Source organism: Hibiscus syriacus, unplaced genomic scaffold (genome assembly GCF_006381635.1).
Source record: "Hibiscus syriacus cultivar Baekdansim isolate YM2019G1 unplaced genomic scaffold, ASM638163v2 tig00111129_pilon, whole genome shotgun sequence".
Classification (NCBI taxonomy): domain Eukaryota; kingdom Viridiplantae; phylum Streptophyta; class Magnoliopsida; order Malvales; family Malvaceae; genus Hibiscus; species Hibiscus syriacus.
Window position 1 is genome coordinate 302,741 of NW_024062990.1, and position 20,198 is coordinate 322,938.

At 33.6% G+C, this 20,198-nt stretch overlaps 3 protein-coding genes across 4 annotated transcripts; 1 reads left to right on the forward strand and 2 right to left on the reverse strand.

The window, feature by feature from the left end:
- Positions 1-1,667: 1,667 nt before the first annotated feature.
- LOC120154444 (protein DETOXIFICATION 3-like) lies at positions 1,668-3,774 on the reverse strand. The gene is made up of 7 exons (XM_039166201.1): positions 3,500-3,774; positions 2,882-3,426; positions 2,659-2,745; positions 2,527-2,583; positions 2,207-2,445; positions 1,933-2,135; positions 1,668-1,854 (listed from the first exon to the last, which is right to left on the reverse strand). The coding sequence occupies exons 1-7, from the start codon at positions 3,695-3,697 to the stop codon at positions 1,768-1,770; spliced, it is 1,416 nt and encodes a 471-aa protein (XP_039022132.1). The 5' UTR covers positions 3,698-3,774; the 3' UTR covers positions 1,668-1,767.
- Positions 3,775-9,340: 5,566 nt separating this feature from the next.
- LOC120154438 (cytochrome c-like) lies at positions 9,341-11,619 on the forward strand. The gene is made up of 3 exons (XM_039166191.1): positions 9,341-9,629; positions 9,739-9,872; positions 11,259-11,619. The coding sequence occupies exons 1-3, from the start codon at positions 9,359-9,361 to the stop codon at positions 11,352-11,354; spliced, it is 501 nt and encodes a 166-aa protein (XP_039022122.1). The 5' UTR covers positions 9,341-9,358; the 3' UTR covers positions 11,355-11,619.
- LOC120154435 (protein phosphatase methylesterase 1-like) lies at positions 11,590-20,103 on the reverse strand. 2 transcript variants are annotated; one of them, XM_039166189.1, is made up of 13 exons: positions 19,913-20,103; positions 18,673-18,754; positions 18,518-18,588; positions 16,645-16,759; positions 16,435-16,514; positions 15,777-15,861; positions 15,606-15,686; positions 13,933-14,027; positions 13,811-13,861; positions 12,891-12,971; positions 12,323-12,395; positions 12,071-12,148; positions 11,590-11,846 (listed from the first exon to the last, which is right to left on the reverse strand). In XM_039166189.1, exons 1-13 carry the CDS (start codon positions 20,023-20,025, stop codon positions 11,790-11,792), a joined length of 1,062 nt encoding a protein of 353 aa, XP_039022120.1. In that variant the 5' UTR covers positions 20,026-20,103; the 3' UTR covers positions 11,590-11,789. The 2 variants fall into 2 exon arrangements, with proteins under 2 accessions (XP_039022120.1, XP_039022121.1); XM_039166190.1 differs by lacking the exon at positions 11,590-11,846 and having other exon boundaries at positions 12,098-12,163.
- Between the last annotated feature and the right edge of the window lie 95 nt (positions 20,104-20,198).

Consider the following 20,198-nt stretch of genomic DNA (forward strand, 5'->3'; position numbering starts at 1 on the left):
CGCTTTATCGGTTTTGTTATTTTTTCTACTAGTTTTGTTATTATTAGACACTTTACCGGAAATGTTAAAAAACATTGATGTTTTAGGTAGAAATAATAATTTTTTAGATAATTTTTTACCGATTTTATTATTTAAATAATAACAAAATCGATAATACTTTTTTTAACATTATATTAAAGGTACCGCAATGTAAAACTTCCCGTTGTGCTTGGGTATCCGCAATGTAGAACTTCCCGTTGTGCTTGGGCAATCAATACGGTCCAGTTTTATTGCCACATAACAATACTAAATACAATTTCTATTGTGTTTTTTATTCTTTTAATTTTGTATATAATTATTGGTGTTCATTTTTATTGCCACATAACTAGTGGTAATGAACTTTAGCTTTTTTTTTTATTATTTTGAAGGGTTAATATACGTTTTGCTATTTTTTTTAGATAAGTAAAATTTTATTATCTAAAAGAAGAGTTCAGTACAAAAACATCTCAATCAAGGAACAAAGACAAACTACTTACAACAAAAAATGGTTAGCCTATACCTCAATTGTTACAAAGAAAAAATATTAACATTATCAAGTCTATTAAAATTTTTACTTCTAAGTTTAATGCCAACAATCTCCATCATGGAGCTTAACATCTCAACCGTTCGAGCCCTTCCTTGGAAATAGTCTTCTATTTCTTTCCTCCCAAACAATGTAAATGAAAGCACACCAAACAATATTCGTGATGGTAATGAGGAGAGATTTATGTTTTGCTACTTGAACTTGACTTCAACATTCAATTTGGCTCGTAATTGGGCACCTAAATTTGGCTTCAAAGTTCATTGTAGTACATACTTTCTTTTATCCAATTAGGTGTTTGAGCTCGTCTTTTGTTCAATTTAATACATAAATTTGATTTCTTGGTTTAAACTGTATCAAAGTTGTACGTATCAATTCAAACTAAAAAAATCAAATTTAAGTATCAAATTTAACCAAAAAGTTAAATTCAAATACCTAATTAGATTAATAGAAGGACCAGGTACCAAATTAGACTCTTGAACCAATTTCCAATATCTAATTGGATAAAAAAAAACTTGGGATGAACTTTGATACTAAGTTCAGGTACTAAAATATACATTTACCCTGCTTTGAATAACAAAATTAACAGACGAGTCAAAGCCAAATCCGATTCAGACTTGGTTAGACATGTGGTGTTTTTGAAGCCGGGTCCCGAAGTGGCTGTGTGTCAATCCCAAAGTGGTTGAGCGTCAATTGTCGAAAAGCTTTGAGGATGAAAATTGTGTCCTGCTTGAGTTGGGTCAAACACGCTTGGATCTTTTCTAGGGGTCGCCTGTCTTATTCAGACAACATGTTAGTGTCGTGTCCTTTTGACAAAAATTTATATAAAGTGCATCAATGCTGTCCACGTCACTTTGATTCAAATTAGGCCCCGCTGCACTTCCGTATTAGATTTTCTAAGCAACAATACACATATAAACCTCATTAACTATGTACATATCCAATTACTAATACAAGAAGGCATATTTCAGTACTTAAATATCGATATAAAATTTTATATTAAATTTTCAGTACTCAACTATGTACAAACCTCATGAACGTGTTGTGAGAGTATAGAAAATTTGTTAAAAAATATTTATAAAGAAATATTATGATTCAATTATATACTTCAAATGAAAAAGGTACATAATGATTTCGATGACGAAATTGAAAGTTTATAGATTACTATATCTATTATTGAAGATAGTTTATGGAATAAAAGAAGTGAGTCAGGCCACTGTATTAGGTGTGCCTACTGCCATTTCAGTCTCATTCTTTGCATCTTCCTGGATCGCCATTTCTCTAGCTTTTGAAGCCTGCACTACCCACAAATGAAACTCAATATATATTACATGATTAAAGGGAACATATTCTACGAGTGCAAAGTTTGAAACCTGTTTTTTCCAGTTTATGGAAAGCGAAATGATGGCCATCATGATGGCTTGAAAAGCAGTGCCGGTTGTCAATCCAATGAAAAGCCCTTTAACTTTGAAATGTAGAACGAATGCAAGAACTGCACCTAATGGGGCTCCTATTACATACGCCCCAACGTTCACAATGGCTGCCATCTTCTGCCACCCACATCCTCTTGCAACTCCTGAGAAACTAAATCACGTTTAATGCAAATGCCATCTTTTAAACATGTGTTCATCACATGAACCAACCAACCTGAAAGCACAGCTTGAAAACCGTCCAAAATGATTGTAAGACACACGATGGGAACAATGCCAGCCACATGATCTACGACTTCTTCGTCGCTGCTGAACGCGTACCCCAATATGTTGCGGCAGGAGTAGAGAATTGTGGCCGTGATAATCGTCTCCATCACTGAAATGCATACCAGTATGCAAACAGCCATCTTGGCTGCTTGTGCGTTACCAGCGCCCAGTTCATTCGCAACCCGAGTGCTATAACAATGAAAATCAGAACCTTTCTTCAACCACAAGTCATCTATGTATTCTACTTAATCATGAGGTTGGAAAACAAACCTTGTAGTTGCTCCTATACCATAAGGTATGAAAAAGTGCAGATAAGTAACTGCCAAGCTGCGCACAACTAAAATTCACAGCCTATGTAATTGGAAGGAGAGTATAGAAATCAAGTATTTGAAAGAAGGATACCATATAGAAAGCACCGAAGCCTCAAGTTTTGGATTTGGTAGCAGCCCTGAGAGAAAAATCAGAACCTCGGATCCCCACCATTCAAGACTGCATCATCGGAAAACATGAGAAAATCCGTTAGGGCATAGCTCGTATGATATAGTCGTAACTAATGTTACGTTATGATGGTCATTTAAATCCCATGAAAGGAATGCAAGAGAATTTTGTAAAAGAAAAACTTTACCAAACCATTGCAGCTGAAGGTATAGAAAGGCGGAAAAACACTCTGGTGCTGTGGAAAACTTCTTTGGAGAAAGCAGAACGAGTTTTATCACATTTTGAGGAAAATTTCATATAAAAGGCAAGAAATACCACATTCAAAAAAGTCGATAAACCTATCGAAAACGCGGCTCCGATCGTCCCTAACCCCGATTTAAGCACTAGTGCCCAGCAGAAAGGTATGTGGAAACACAAAGCTGCAAGTGAAATATACAACATGGGAAGAACCAAGCTTTGGGTCTGAAAATATCGAACCAGTGCTTGAAGTATGGCGTATCCATATATGGCAGGGATGAAAGCAAGTGCATATCTGTAGGCCACATGTGAGATTGCAGGGTCTTGGCCTATAAGTATCAGTATCTTCTCGGTGAAAACCCAAAGAATAGTTATCGGAACACAAACAATTAAAAGACTGATAATTGCAGAATAAGTATAGGTCCCAAGCTTCTGATACTGCTCTGCTCCATAAGCTTGCCCGCATAGAGTTTCCAATGCCCCAGACATCCCAAACTGCTTGAGTATAACAATAGCTAGTCAAACAATCCATGGGAAAACGGAAAGGGTTGTTGTTTGAGGAGTTTACCAGGAAGCACTTTCCGGTGACGATAATGAAAGAAGTGGCTATGGATACACCGGAAAGTTGAAGTTCACCCAGATGACCAACCATTATTATTGACACGAAGGGCAAAAGCTGCTGCAACACCGAGAAGGCCACCATGGGAGCAGCTAAGAGCCCCACTTTCTTCAGCTCCTTCAAAGAGACGATCCATTTCTCATCCATAATTCCTTCCTTCAACCTCTAATAATTGCAATGCCTACGATTAGTAGGAATAAGAACGAAAAGAAAAGGGCGATAAATGACAATTTTTTTACTAGCGAAAATTAGCAGGTGGGCACTGCTTTATACTCTTTTACAACCTGCTGCTTTTTTTAATTATTAAAAAACTCAGTTGAAAATCCGCTAGTTCGAAAATTTGTTGATTTACTTAACGTTGTTATGTTAGGGGCAATGGGACCATGGTGGGGCGTGCGGCAGCCGCGACCGGAGGTGACATCCATTAGATATTGAGACACGGCCACTTGATTAATAACATCTTCATTTTTTTTCTCATCTCCATTAGATATTGAGACACGGCCACTTGATTAATAACATTCATTAGATATTGAGACGGCCACTATACATTATCCACTATCAACCACACATTACCTGGTCATTTTCCACTTAAAATAGACGTCTTATCCGTTATTTTTTCTTCTTATTATTAATTATGATTATAATCTTTATTATTTTTTGTTAAACTAGTCAATTGATGTTTTGTGTACATGTTGATCTAGCATGTGTAAACTTTCACACTGTGAGTGATCTGGTTTTGGTTTCTGTCATGACCAATCTTTATTCTTCTTACTTTTGTTTATTTAAATAACTAACACTTTAGTTGAAAATCCTCTAGTTCGAAAATCGTGATATAAACTTGTATGACATTTTGATTCTCAAAATTTTAAAAAAAAATTATAAGTTAATTATACTTAATCATCTAGATATATTTATGAGGATGAACACACATATATATTAACTTTTGTATGAGGTGGGAAAAAAAACTTTGGACGTACACAATCAATAAAATATATGATTATTTAAAGAAAATTTGTATTTCAATACTCACCCTCAATAAAACGTGAATTTGTCACTTGTATCTGTCCACGTATCGATTTTGATTTTGTTTTGATATTAATATATGATTGTGATTATACATTTTGATGTATGAGTTTATTTAAAAAAATATATCTGTACATATATAATTAGAGTTGCATATGAAGACTTTTATATGAATTAAAATTTATTATTATTTTTGAATAATAGAGATGATTACAAGAAAATATATTCAAAATGAAATTATATTGTTAAAAGATCTATTATATAAGACTAATTTACATTGCAAAGAAAACGTTAGATTACATGATTTGAAGGAGTAAGTAATTCAAATCATGTATTAAATATTGGGGTAAATAACTCAAATGGTCCTCCAACTATAGGGATTGAAGTAAGATGATACGCAGGAAAAGAAAATTGAGAAGGCGTGAGAATATCAGAGATAAAGTGGCAGATACTCAACATTGAAGGAAGAGAACAAGTCAAGCAAATGAAATATCTCTGTGTATTTCTCATCAATAAACGAACAATTAAATGACTCATTCATTATGGTTACAGTTGTGCACAACAATACACCAGAACATTCTAGAAAAGCATTAGAACGACAAAGAAAGCAGAAAGCAAAATAGGAAGAAAAAAATTGGGCGTAAGATCATATATCTAGGCCCTTACTCTTCTTCATTAATGTAGCTCACTCCCTTCTTTGGGTCAACACAAATAGTTTGACTCACTATTGAAGAAACGGGCTTAACAAACAGAACCAACAGCTTGAAAACCACCTTAACCAACTCTTAAAATAGTAGATTACTTTATTCAGTCTTTCGATTATTAAAAGTTATAAAATGGTACTTCGGTAATAGAGTGTTGCTTTATTGAGTTCCTCGACTATTAAAAGTTAAAAATCATAATCTGACTATTCATTATGTTCTAGACTTATCCTGGAAGTTGTTTCAGTTGAATGTTAACATAATGATTGATATATGATACTCGTTTGAGATATTGGTATCAAATTTTATCATATCACAGTCAACAAGTTAATGTTTAGCTCAGAATATCGTCCTCTTTTTAACAGAAAAGGACGAGTTTGGAACATAATGAATAATCGGGTGACCATTTTGTAACTTTTAATAGTCGAGGGACTCAACAAAGCAACACTCTATAGTTAAAAAACCATTTGCGTTTTTTACACTGAATATTGTAACGATTTTGATTGTATTTGTTATGAACATATTATGATAAATTTTAGTGTAGATAAATCTATTTAATTGATTGAAAATATAACAAAGATATTAACTGATAAATAGAAGGTCGAATTATCTCATTAATCAATGTTTTATGTTCAAATTACCGTTTTATATTTTGAATCAAATAGTATTGAGATAATACGATTGAATATAAGTAATTTCTTTCTTTAATAAAAGTCGGAGAAAAACAATAATCTATCAAAAGGTAGCTGAAAACGTGACATAAAGACATACATAAACGTGTCATAAAGGTAGAGAAATATGTCACAAAGACATAATTATTATTATTAAAAAAACTAAAAAAACAAAGAAAAAAAATATAATCAGCAGGTGACAACCAACATCCAAATCGCTGTCGTCGCCGATTAAATAAAGTTAAAGAAAAAAAATTAGATTAATCAATAAAATTGATAAAAGAAGAACAAAAAGAGAAGCAAACATAAATTATTAAATAAATGTTGAGTAAAAAGTAATTTAGAAAACGACTAGTGATGAACAGTTGGGGAGGTTAATTTGATGTAACGATAACAGTTTTAAACCCTCAATGGAGCCTTGAAGTGGGATTTGAGAAAGAATAAAAAAAGTATCAATGAGAACATAAAACAAGTATTCAATTTTTTTTATTTTAATGTAAAATAGACACTACAATGTTAGTTTCACTAGTTAATGAACTGATGTGATACATTAAATTAATAAATAATATCTCATTTGATATTTTAATTATAATACAAAATTTTATTTTTTATATTTTATTTTTAATTAATAATTTCAAAATAAAAATGAAAAATTAAAATATATGAAAAATTACAAAATCCCAAGTTTTAACTGAAGACCTCTCTTTGGATTGCTTTAATGACAAGTGGCGTTTATCTGTACCACCTCCATTTTCATCTCTTCCTTGAGTGACAATCGAAGACCTTTATTTGGATTGCTTTATTGGTTAATGTCAAAATTAATACACCCTTGAAACAAGGTACATCACTCAGGCCACCCCTTTCCTTATCTTTCTAATGTCCACGACACTTTTATGATACTTTCTTTTTTAACATTTATTAACTAGGAGAAAATAATAGAAAATAGTGACGACTCCAAAAATATTTTCTACACGCACGTATATATTTATTACATAAATATTTTTATAGGGTGAATAGATAAACTTTTAGAGTAAACATCATTAATGAAATGAATAATTAATATAAAAAGTTTCGAATTTTATAGCGAACATGTGTCTGCATCTTTAAAAATTAATGCATAACGATAGCAATTAATATAGATAGGTTTAGTTGATTGAGACTCATCAGAGGCTTTGCAAGTATCAGTGTTCAAGTTGTATTAGTATTTCATTTGTTTGTTCATACGTAATGCTAACCCTATATCTTTAGACACGTCACTTTAAAAATCACGTTTTAATCCCTTTAAAATGTCATGAAATTATAAATTACTACAATGATAAAATTATAATTTGATTTCCAAAATTTTAAACGTTAATTATTATGAGTGTTAAAAAAATTCTGATTTTATCTTTGCATATGACATATGTTAACTGTGGAGTTAGAGAGGCACATAGCTATAGAATGTTCTGGTAAAATGCTTTTTTTTAATAATGAAAAAGAAAAGATTCAAATTTGGTACACAAATCAATTACAGCAGTAACATAGTTGAGGAATGCTCTCGGTCTTATTGTTGCCATACTCACTTGGTGCAGCATGTTTTATCTCATGGTGACTAATGGCTTGCCATGCACAATAGTTGCCTGCCTATATAGACAGAGTAGTTAAGCCCTTCATGAGGATGGAAGGTTAGGCAATATTATTGATAACCTACGAAAATTATACCAAACTTCCACTCCATACCCTAAATTTTCACTTTCCGTTTTATGATTTATATCCAATATTTAAAGTTCGTGATTATTTTTTCTATTGAAATTTGATAGTTGTTAATTATAGGCTTAATATCAAAATAAGTGTCCAAACTATATCACTTTTCCCGAATATGTGCTTAAATTATTTTCTTACCCATCCTGGTGCCCAAAGTTACAATTTTAGGTACTCGGGCCGTTAACGGTGTTAATTTTCCCCTGTTAAATGATAGTGTCACAATCTGATAATTTTAAAAATTTTATTTAAAATTTAAAATTAAAATTATATTTTTAAAAAACAAAAAATTTGAAATAACCCCAAAACTTTAGAAACCTTCATTTCAACCCTTAACCCACTCGGCCACCGCCCTTTGTCGTCAACGAAGTTCCTCCCGACCTCACCTCCCCCGATGACCAAAACCCCCAATCATGATCGATCGACGACCGATCGACGGTGAATTGGCATTTTATACCCCGTGAACTATAGGATGAAAATTGAAATCCCACGATATTTCGACGGCCAAAGGCGACAACTACGTCGTATGCCTAGGAGGATGGCAAGGACCACGTCGGTTGTGGTGGTTGTGGCCAGAAAGGGCTACACCGACATGTTAAGGTTAGGATTTGAGGATTTTAAAGATTTTAGAACTTTTTTATAATTTAAGAGGGGTTAGGGTTTTTTTATATATATAATAATATTTTAAAAAATAAATTTTAAAATCATCATATTGTGACACGTGTCACTTGATGGAGAAAATTAACGCTGTTGACTACCAGAACACCTAAAATGATAACATTTGTAACGTTAAACACCGAGATGAGTCAAAAAAATAATTTAAGCACGTATTCGAGAAAAACGGTATAGTTTAATCGATTGTTTTGATATTAAGTATTAATTGTATACATTCTCGCTTTTTGTTCAACCCATTGAATCAGAAATGATAACTTATCTAATTTATTAAAGAAAATTGAACCGATAGTCTAAAAGTACGATTATATATTAAAAATGTTAATACTACTTTTAAAATTTAACTATGATAAACCGTGAATAATATTATTTATAAATAGGGATAAACCGAGGGGCGAGTGGAGATAGTTATTTTTTAAAATTTTAAAATTGCTTTATATTTTAGATTTTTTCTATGTTTTTCTATTAAAAAATTATTTTCGTCTCCTAAAATTTTATAAGTTTAAGTTCGTCCCTAAAACTTTATAAATTCTAATTCACCTCCCTTAACATAAAATCATGCATCTATCACAATTCCAATATATAAAGATTAGCGATCATATAAAATAAGATGCATTATCCATTAGGTTTCCGTTCATTAATCTTCATTCTCAGAGTGAATTTATACATATATAATTGTTCTATTGTTCACCCCCCCCCCTCTAAGTTAAAGAAGCAGTGTATTTAATTATTATTATATTAAATAAAGAATAAAAAGAGGTGGGAGTATGTTGGTCCTGAAAAAAGGCCTTTGAAATTAGACCATATTAAAAGGAATGATAAATTATTTTATTTGCTCAGTATTGTCGATAATTTTTTAAAGACAAATAACTAAATGAAACTAAAACATAATGATAGACATGATTTTGAAAAAAATTAATAAACTAAATGATGAAAATGAAACTACACAAATAATTGGATAGCTAAATAAGTAATTTAGCCTATAATCTAATACGGCAGGCATGAGCAAGCTACGCTTCTGGATTTCCTCGGTCTCTGGAACATTCACAGAAAGATCTCAAAATTTCTCTGTACTTGTTATTCTCTCGTCTCCTCTCCCAAATTTTATTTCTTCAACGCAAAAGAAAGAAAGAAAGTTAAAGAAGCCTAAGCGTGGAAAGATGGCGTCGTTTGAGGAAGCTCCGCCTGGAAATGCAAAGGCAGGAGAGAAGATATTCAAGACCAAGTGTGCGCAGTGCCATACCGTCGACAAAGGTGCCGGCCACAAGCAAGGTACCCTCTTTTTCTTTCACAGATCGAAATAGGCTCTGCTTGTATTGAGGCATTTCAATTTGTTCTGAAATTCTAAGTTTGGAGTTGAATATGTAATATGGCTTGTTAGGACCCAACCTTAATGGTCTGTTTGGAAGGCAGTCGGGTACAACTCCAGGCTACTCCTATTCGGCTGCTAACAAGAACATGGCTGTGATTTGGGAGGAACACACTTTGTATGATTATCTGCTCAACCCTAAGAAGGTACTTCCTCTCTTTCTCTATAAACCCCCCCATTCCCCCCCTATTATTTTGTGATAATATAACTCAATTTCCTCGTTCTGAATGGATGCATTGAGATTTCAGCCCACTTTTGTGTGCGGGTAAATAAATGCGCATGCATTGCTGATTTTATTTGCCTGTTAATTCTATACTAGCCTGTGTTTGAACCGTAAACATGTATGAACTAAATATCTCAAGAACAAAAACTACTATATATGCATCCTTAGTCTTTTAGTTTTGATCGAGAAAATAAATCTCGTCTTGTCCTAAAATTCTCGTACAGAATAAAAAGAAAAACAAGATCACTACAATTTTATATAATTAATTATTAAATCAATTTTTAAGTATTTATAATTATGTTTCTCATCAAATTATAAATTCTTCTTATATTTATATTTTATTTTCATGACATATGTATACGTGTAATATAATTAATCATTTAATTTTGTATTATATTTTATAATAACATTATACATATATATATATATACTTTCTACTATTAGATTCTAATCTAACAGCCCCCTTTGCTATTTCTGGCTGTGGCGGAATCATAGCTTGGTGAAGGTGGACACAAATCTACCTTGAAATTTGAGTTTTTTCGATAAATTATTTATTTTATTGGTGGTGTCCGTCTTAAAATTTTTTGTACCCACCTAGTAATATAAGTTTTCTTCAATTAGTTATTTATTTTACGGACGGTGCCCACCCTTGAATTTTATTTGTACCTATACCATTTAAAAAATTTATGTTGTTAACGTACGTGTGCTCCTGAAAAATATTTTTAGATCCGCCACTGATTTTTTGTATATAAATACTAAATCATTTATGGTTTATACCTATCTATGATCTGGGATTTGATTTTGGTTCATAGGAGACTTGTGCTTTCCTGGTTTGGAATGTAGAAGCTCGGGGAAAAAACTGGAATTCTCCCATTATTTGTGGGTGTATGGGTGGTTTAGGGTGAGATATTTGCGTAGTTTGAATCGGCGATGCTGAGGACATGTGAGAATTTGTGGACTGTCATCCCGTGTCATCGATGTTTTTACTTATCTAAACATTTTGGTAAAAACAATTCCTTCCAGTTTAGTCACTCAACTTTTAGGTCGCTAATGTTTTGATCATCCAAGCATTAAACACTTAACGACAGTTAACGTTTTGGTCACTCAACTTTTAGGCACTAACATTTTAGTCACTAAACGGCACTTGAGTGACCAAACCATTAACACCCTAATTAAGTAGTTTATCCAATATAAAATTGATGTTGGACTCAAATGGTATTCTGTTTGTTGCATTGGTTTGGATGGCATTGCGAAATTGTTTTTTCATTTTGGCTTAAATTGATAGTAATTGGTAAAATTTAATGTGCAGTATATTCCTGGAACGAAAATGGTGTTCCCCGGATTGAAGAAGCCACAAGATCGTGCCGACCTGATTGCATATTTGAAGGAGTCTACGGCATCCTAAATGGGCTTCTAGCAGTAATATATGCAGTTTCCATTTTGCAGTCATTGGAGATTGTTTCAGTTTCAGAACACAAGAATAAATTAGACCTTTATAAGGCTTATTCAATTAGATTGGAACCGTATTTGATGAATTCCTGGTGAATTACCAGTCTGAGAAAGATGATTGTGTTTTCAGACTATTTAAAGATTGCACATATAAATAATATTACATCTAGAATATGAGCAGAGGCCAGCTGCCTCACCTTGTTAGATGTTTTTGTTTGTCATATAATAATATTCTTAGTATTCATTATTATTAGAACATAATAACTCCAGAGCTTTCCCTTCCTACTTGCTCCTAGCTTTAAAATAATCCGTGCAAGTAAACAAAACAAAGAGAACGACAGTAAGTTCGAAGACAGCCAGAGGCACAGAATGAACTTTGTCAGCCGCTGTTTTAAGATTTTGGCTCCGGCTGTGCTTGTGCCGGCCGAGGCCGAGCAAGTCCGGGGATCTGCAGAACAACGCATACATATAATTCAGATATGAATGTATCAAACACCAAATAATAATTTATGAATGTCGGTATTCAATTTTGTGCTGAGAGAGACTGAAACATATGGAAGCCATCTTTGCGAGTCATCCAAATCAATCAAGAACTTTAAATGATAAAAGATACTTGAGTATAATTAGAGAACCTTTTGCCCGCACAATACATTTTGGGAACAAAATACAAACCTCGACTCCGTGAGGACCAATGCGGTTGCGACCTATAAAATTGAGTATCAATGCAGCAAATTCTTCGGGTACATCCTCCTACCAAGTCAACATTTAGAAGTTTCAATTAAACATAAACAAAATATACCAAAACAGAACATCTGAGGAAATATAATTGATGTGAACCTGAATAGCATACATTTATAAGTTTCAATTAAACATAAACAAAATATACCAAAAAAGAACATCTGAGGAAATATAATTGATGTGAACCTGAATAGCATGCCCTGTATGTCTGACAACCACCATCTGAAACTTGCCTTGCATTTGACCTATTGTGAGTGCTCTATTATGCAAAGTAAAAGGAAAAACAGAAGTTAACAAATTGTAAAAAAAATCATTATAACTTTCTCGATCCTTTCCAATGCCACATGCTATAAGAATCCATCACTTTGGTTACAATGGCATCTTTCATTCAAATGCCAAAGAAGAAAAACTTTTATAGAACTTCTTTCAAGAGTGATATCAAAACAAAACCCTATGACTCTAAGGGTGTCGGATTCAAAATTTTGTCTTGGAACTTGTGATATTTGGTGGACCAAACCTCAATATCCATGTCCAGTGGATATGACTCGAACAGAAGTGTATTATGAACAATGGATAGTTGGGTCAACATAAACCATTTTACCTCAAAAATCAGAGATGATATAAAAGTAAAAACCACTAGAAGTGCTGATCTATTCATGTTACTAGACAAAAACTGGTATGTAGAGGAAAAACATGAAAGGACTGTAAAATTAAACAGGCAGGGTATTAACAATAGAACGAGACAACCGTCAACCTGTCCAGTCTGTCAGTGCCGGCTAATAGCAAGAGCTTTGGAACAGGGGAAGATAGAAACTTCTCTGAAAGGCCATCATACCTGCAAGACAGCGAAGTTAAAAATGAAACAAGAAATAGCACCATAATCATTGAGATCATTATATGAAAGAATTTATCATTGGATGTTTCAAAAATTTGAAAGGACTAGTAATTAAGGCTGGTTTTCGTTATTAAGAAATAAGGAACTGCCTTTCCTTTATGAACCTTGATAAGCTTTCAGTTCAACCAATTGATCCAACAAGCACAATAGGTTGACCTACATTTCAGTCGGTATTTTTCTCCCTTTCCTTTTCCTCTATCCTCACTCTTTAGAAAGATAGATGAAACAGTACTACCCATTGGAATTTTTTACAGATGACATATGCTCTACTTTAATATGCTGCTAGGTTAGTTAGTTACACGTGTATGAAAACATACATAAACATGTTTACTACGAAAACAAAATGCAATGGAAAAATACTGAGACCTCTTAAGTTATCCAGCACACCTTAACAAAGATTCATCCATGCAATTTGTTGTGTACGACATAAACTCTCATTCCGCAACAAATTCAAAAGTTCTTTTTTTTTTTCTATAATCATTATGTCACATTCAAGCACAGGCAAGGCACTTATATATTATTTTCATCAGCATTTTTCTATACACGTATTATTTTTTCTATAATCATTTTTTCCCTAAATTTGTTAATTTAGTAAAGTGACAGTAAAAATTGGTTAGGCATTTTAACCTAACAAGTTTGTATACTTTAACACTTCCCATCCATCCTACCAAGCGGAGTCTTACAATGAATGCTAAGGTTTCAGCTCAAATATCCGCAATGATGTTAGACCTCGTCAGTATTGCACACCATACAGAAGTTAACAGCAAAACTTCACTCACCAGCCTCTCCAATATTGTTCAGTCTGTTCCAACCGTGCTCTGTAGACATAACTATGGGAAAAAACAAAATTATTTCTGTTGGACTTGGAAAGGCATATAGTTAATATGACACAAATACTTACCATTTCTTTGAATCATCATACTTTAAAGTGGTAGGAATGGATACACGAGCAGAGTCAATATTTCTTAAAGAACCTCCTCTAACACTCCATTCAATCTGAACATGTTAATTTGCCATTAGAACAATAACTTCAACAAAGTTGCTTGAAGAAAATACAATTCAACTACATGCTCACTTTATGTGACATAAGATCTTGGCTCAGTCTGATCGAATGGCAAGCAGTGCATTTTCTCTGTATTCTGAACAAACAGCCTACTAAAGTAAAAATCAGGTTGGTCTAGAGGGTTTCCCTTATTTCTGGTAAAGTTAAGTAACTGCTCTTGGTGTTGGTGCTTAGTGTCCATAAGAACTCTATGTTCTCCTAGCACTCAAAACCAATGGTGATTTTAACTAAAACCTTATTGAGAGCATGAGAACATATATTCTCTACCGTTGATTAATTCTATTCATTTTCATATTTTCTTCTAATATAATTCTTTAGTAGTTCAGCAAGTTAGCAGCTGTTATCTGCTGTCACCTGTATAAGCACATGCAGACCACTACTCAAGTCAGCCCCTCAAGATAGAATTCCAATAATTTACTAGCGCTTCACTAATTGCTCAAATTTCTTATGGTCATGCTAAATAACCCACAATCCTATATCCCATGCATACCACTGGAGTTGAGAAGTTTTTAAGCAGTCTTACCTGCTAATTCCTAGGGTAGGGTCAGGTTTGCCCGAAGCTGGTTAGGATGTGTCTCCAGGGGCCCTCTAAAGGGAGTCTCAAAGGTCGGCTGTAGAAGTGGGACAACAGTCGGAGGCGCTTATCTGACTCTGTTAGTCGTTCGAGGGCTGTTTTAGCATAGGAGGTCCTGGGATTTAATGGCTAAAAGGTGAATCTTTGTTAGGAGTTGAGGTCATATCCTGTGGCATTGCCTAGGGAGCACTCTTCTTCCTCCAAATAGGCTTAGGGAGGTTCTTTTAACGAGGCACCTAAAAATCAGTTAGGTGGGCAGTCACCACATTGACACTGAAATTATTAATCAACAAATACATATAAACTATTCCTAATCAAAATCCTTTTATCATTCATGAGTTGATATATAGCTTGTGTGGATGTTGTTACACAAAAATCTTAATACATTATATGATTGGAGATAGTTGAACCATTCCAGAACCCTTATGTTAATCTGTAATCATGATTCTAATCGAGGAGAAAATGATTAATTGGCCAGGTATACTTTGGCAAACTGGGTAGGAAAGTGTCACAAGCGCAGAATCCAGATGATACTCAGCCAGGTCATAGCCTCTGCCATATTTGTCAGCAGTGAATTCAGAATTCCTACTACTTTGTACTTTCAATGGTTTGTCAAACCCTTCTCTAGTGACACTTTCATTATGGATCACTACTTGGTTACATGACCTTTTTTATCAACAAAATTATAACTTCAGGAACTAGAAAAAATTATTCTTTAGCAGTTTATAGTAAAAATTTAATGTGCACAAATATCCACTCAAATTATAAAGGCTAATGACTCCAAAAATGAACAGCGCAAATACAAACCTACACCAGTATCCACATAAACACATACATATAAGTTTGAAACACAGTACATTTAATCACATCAAAGAGAGAGATGATATACACACGAATAAAATAAAATGACATTCATAAGATAAGAAAATGCTTTTACCGCCTTCTCAATACTTGAAAAGTGCTGCATTCTGCCTGAGAGGATTTTCTGCATGTGAACTAATGATGCCATTGCTGTCCCCTGAAGCAAGTATGTTTGGTTTTAATACATTGCTTTGCTAGCAATGAAACAATTAAAAGATAATTTCAACCAGCCTTTTAAGGGACCAACCTCTACAACATCCACAACCACCAAAGCAGCTAAACTACGCAATGTTTTCTTTGCAGCAATGTGTACAGCAACTGAGCCTCCCATGCTGCATAGCAATGACATAAGGTGATAATGAGAAATTTAACCACTTTGCATTTTTTTCCAGTTCATTCTTTGCAAGAAACATAAAAGTTAAACAGGTGGTTCATTTTTCTATTTGACAATTTGATCTAAATCACCAAAAGACCAACAGCCATTTTATGGAAACATGCCTTTGGAAAATATAGTACATTACCAATGAATAGTTATTCAAAAATTACTCTTTGCTCAAAGTACAGAGCTAAAATTACCAGCTTAGATTATTCAGCTTTCCAAATTAATTGACAAAAATTAATCTTTTCCAAGAAACAACCTTGAAACCGGTTCATTCTTTGAATCCCATGACTCTAAATTATAGGGTTGTTAAAAGAACAAACAAACTTTTGTTAGAGCTAATAATGCATATACATTGTGCACGCACAGACAGAAAAGAGAAAGGAAAAAAAAGTCTAGCCACCCTTTGACAAGTCTCATTGATTAGTGTGCTTGATCAATGATCACTCTTCTTATTACTTGCTTCTCCTCTAGAAAATGAATTATGCACACTGCTATCAAAACTGAAACAACAGGAGAGCACAACCTGTGGCCAACAAGCACAATGGCAGGAGGAGAATCTCCATACAGCACCTTCAGAACAGAAAAAACATCATTGCACATAGTCTGCACATGTAAGATATCTTTAGTTCCGTAGAAGCATCACAGAATGATACAATTCATGGCCAAAGAATTAAAACAACAGTTGGTAGGAAAAATATCATTTACTTCTATTTACTATGCTTAAAATGGGTACCTCGATAGATAGAACAAGATCATTTTCTGAGGATGATTTTCCATGTCCTCTAAGATCCATGGTAACTACTCTAGCTTTCTCTTTAATTTTACTAGCTGACAGTGCAAATGAGAGCCTGCCATAGCAAGTTAGAAAACTCACTGTTATCAGAAATTCAATCATGATAAAAGCATAAATAAAATATTAATCTCCTAAATCTACATAAATGGGGCTCATTTTTAGATTGAATTTCAAGGGAGGAGAGCCTCTAAAGATAAAATATACTCCAAAATTAGTTAACAATTTATGACAAGCAGCAATATTCAATGAAGCATATGGATAATCAATAGGAACTATCTTCCAAGAAGCTCATCTCCAACTTGAATTAATTATAATATCTGCTAGGAAATCTCATCAAAGCAGTATTATATTTATTCAAGAATAGGAGGAAGAGAGGGTAAGATTAAACATCTTCATAGACATTCTCAACAAGCATGTAATTGTTGAACTCTTTAACAGGATGGAAAAGCAGTAATTAAAAGATAATTAGTTGGAAATGTTTCCCAGACAAAATAGTGGATCTTAAATATTAAAATGAAAATCTCTATGAATTAAATTTTCACCAAACATATAAAAAAGGGGGAAGGGCTTCTATTCTATGTAATTTCCAGAGAAAAATAATATTATGACTAAGATTTCATGCCGTCTATACCATTTATTTGGAATGGTTCAATTCACTTAAGAGCAAGAATGAAGAGGGCTGCTTAGGAATCTTATGTATAAAGACAATCTTGTAGTCCTTTCAAGAACAACATCCTTCCAACAGACCAACACAAAAGAAATTGAATTGCAAAACTGAAAATGGAAACCAAAACTTATCATTCAAAGTAGCATCGCAGCACAACAGTAATAGCTTGATGATAAAATTATCCATCTTACTTACAAGATTTAGGGTTTACTATGGTGTGTTGACTTAAAAATTTTCAAATGTACGTATTAGAGTCCGTGAACAAGATTTAGGTTTTGTCAGTTCTCTTCTCTTATTCTTTTTTAGAAGATTTTTCTTACTTGACATTAGAAATTCTTGATGGAAGAAGGATTTATTTATTTAATATTTTTTTTGGGGGCGGGGGGGCAGAATACAAGTGATAGTACTAAGACTCTAGCTTAAGATCTTTACACAAACCCGTTTTCATTGTGTCCAATTTTTTAAATATTTTTTTGGCATGTTCCGCACATATCCACCTCGTCGGCAGCAAATCCAAGTCGAACATTGATAGTTTGAGACAAAACTAGAACATGGGGGTTACCCCAGTGGTGGTGCTTCATAGATTATAATATTCTTTTTCAACACTTGAATTTAACCCTAAACCAGGGTTTCAAAATGCGGTCTGAAAACATGATAGCGCCCGCGAAATAACGGTAGCACCGTCGTCCGAATTACCCACTACACCCGCAATAGCGCCCGCGACGGCAACAATCACGGTAAACACGAAATGACCGAAAACGCAACCGCAACCGCGATTTGAAACCCTGCCCTAACCCTAAACGTTAAAGCAACATTTGGGAAGTAAGAAGCAAATATCAATAGCAAAAATTTACTAAACAAGCCTTAATATTCATAGATCACAGGAAACAAAGGAAAAATCATTTTTGTATTGAAAGAAAATCAAATGTAATTTATACTTTAAATAAAAGAAATGCAATGTCCTAAGTCTACTTTAATTTCTTATATTAATCAGTCCAATCACTAACTCTATAGAAAATGTCTAATAAGATAAAAGTCCAATTCACACACATTTTCAACAACTCTCAGAATCAAACTTCATGTATTACAAACAAGTAAAATATATATAAAAAACAAATGAAAATATATCACCGAGATCAAACATACCCAGAGTAACCACCCCCATGTAGACAAAAAACAACTGGTCCTTCTGTTCCTGCCATATATAAATGAAAGACCTAAAATGATAAAGCATATTAGAATAAAATAAGTACTGAAAATGGAAAAGTTGTCCATGGAACTGACAAAAAAATAACACTAACATCATCTGAGTCTGGTATGGAGACATCTTCCTCTCGATCAAAATAGTCGGACCAATCTAAAGGCGAGTATTTCTCAGAAGAAGAACTACAAAAATGTTTATTAAAAAAATCAAACACCCACAAAAGGAACATAGAAAATATAAATTCAAACAAAAAAAATCAGAATAAAAAAGAAAATCTAGCAAAAATAGTTCATCTCCTCCATCTCAAATTAAGCAGAATGTGAGTGCCATCTAAAAGGCCACATACAAAGACTAATGATTAGAGGAATATTGAATGCCAACGTTCTGGTTGTTAGTAATATAAACGTGTTATCTTATCTCCTTTGTTCAAGACATTCTAACGTATAAAATTCAGTGGAGAAGCCTTCGGAAGAGGAATATGAGTTACGGGAACATAGAGAAGGGAAGATTTCTTTCTTTGAATCTGTTTTCTCAAGCAGTTGGCACATCCAATTGGAGGACCACTCCTCATTCCATCCAAAATTTCAATAAAATGAGAAAGTATTGAATTCAGTAAGACTTCAGACCTGAGAAACTACACTTTTTCGCAATAAATACCAAGTAAGAAGCAGTAATCAAAAGCACCATTCGGTGTTGGAGAAAGGTAGATGCAAAATAATCCATCAACAAATAACTTAATCACAAACATGTCTATTATGAATAAATGCAAGAAAAACCGGGTAGGAATAAATTAACAGACATGATTGAAGAAGAAATGGCATGCATCAGTCTATCAACCCTGTTATTTTATTCGATGGGTCAACATATTCAATGTTATTGGATCTGGAACTGCTACTCTTCTTGCCTCATCCTTTCATTTATCATATATTCCGAGTCAACCAAAACTATCTTTTAAATTGATCTTTTAGCAAACTTACAAGTGACCTTAATTATTGTTTGATTTAGGATCTCGTGACAGAGACGATTATTGGTTAGACACATGCAATTGATAGTCTCTACATTTTTATACCAAGACACCTGAATCGATTGCTTGTGTCGGTATCGTTACTCCTTTTGACAACATTGTCATTTGGGTCAGTGTTAATTTTCCTTTCCAGAATCCAGTTTCGTTGAAAATTAGAACCCAAATAAAATTTGAAATAACAGATAAACATAAACGAAATCAAGCAAGAAAATTAAACAAACATGAAAACCAAGTTGTTCTAAGCGATTGAAACACGGGAACGAGAGAGAATATAAAAGCGAATGGAATATGAAAAGGAGGGAGATCGAGAAATCACTTAGTTGGGGGGCGATCAGGACGCGAGGCGAAGGCAGAAACAACCGGCGTACTGCTATCTTGTCGGTGCTGCTCGTCTTCCGGGACTGAACCCAGGTTCGATGAATCCATTTTTGTATCTTGTTTATTCACTTTCTAATTTTCGTACCAAATTTTCAAAATTTTATTTTGATTTGAGACAGAAAAGTAATAATGTTTAGTTCCAATTTCCAAATGGCGAGCATTCGCTTAAAGAAGTAACAACAACGCAAAGCCCAAAGAAAAGTTGAAAAACAATAGTCAGG

Bases quoted from the DNA above. Each gene is read 5' to 3' on its own strand.
- LOC120154438 (XM_039166191.1), top strand. From the start codon at position 9,359: ATGAGCAAGCTACGCTTCTGGATTTCCTCGGTCTCTGGAACATTCACA. The intron at 9,630-9,738 runs GTACCCTCTTTT...ATGGCTTGTTAG, and splicing joins AGGTGCCGGCCACAAGCAAG to GACCCAACCTTAATGGTCTG. The intron at 9,873-11,258 runs GTACTTCCTCTC...TTTAATGTGCAG, and splicing joins ATCTGCTCAACCCTAAGAAG to TATATTCCTGGAACGAAAAT.
- LOC120154444 (XM_039166201.1), bottom strand. From the start codon at position 3,697: ATGGATGAGAAATGGATCGTCTCTTTGAAGGAGCTGAAGAAAGTGGGG. The intron at 2,746-2,881 runs GTAAAGTTTTTC...CCGATGATGCAG, and splicing joins CCTTCAGCTGCAATGGTTTG to TCTTGAATGGTGGGGATCCG. The intron at 2,584-2,658 runs GTATCCTTCTTT...AGTTGTGCGCAG, and splicing joins GCTTCGGTGCTTTCTATATG to CTTGGCAGTTACTTATCTGC.
- LOC120154435 (XM_039166189.1), bottom strand. From the start codon at position 20,025: ATGGATTCATCGAACCTGGGTTCAGTCCCGGAAGACGAGCAGCACCGA. The intron at 18,755-19,912 runs ATTTCTCGATCT...TTTTTGTAGTTC, and splicing joins GATCGCCCCCCAACTAAGTG to TTCTTCTGAGAAATACTCGC. The intron at 15,862-16,434 runs GTTGTGCTCTCC...ATTGCTATGCAG, and splicing joins ATTGTGCTTGTTGGCCACAG to CATGGGAGGCTCAGTTGCTG.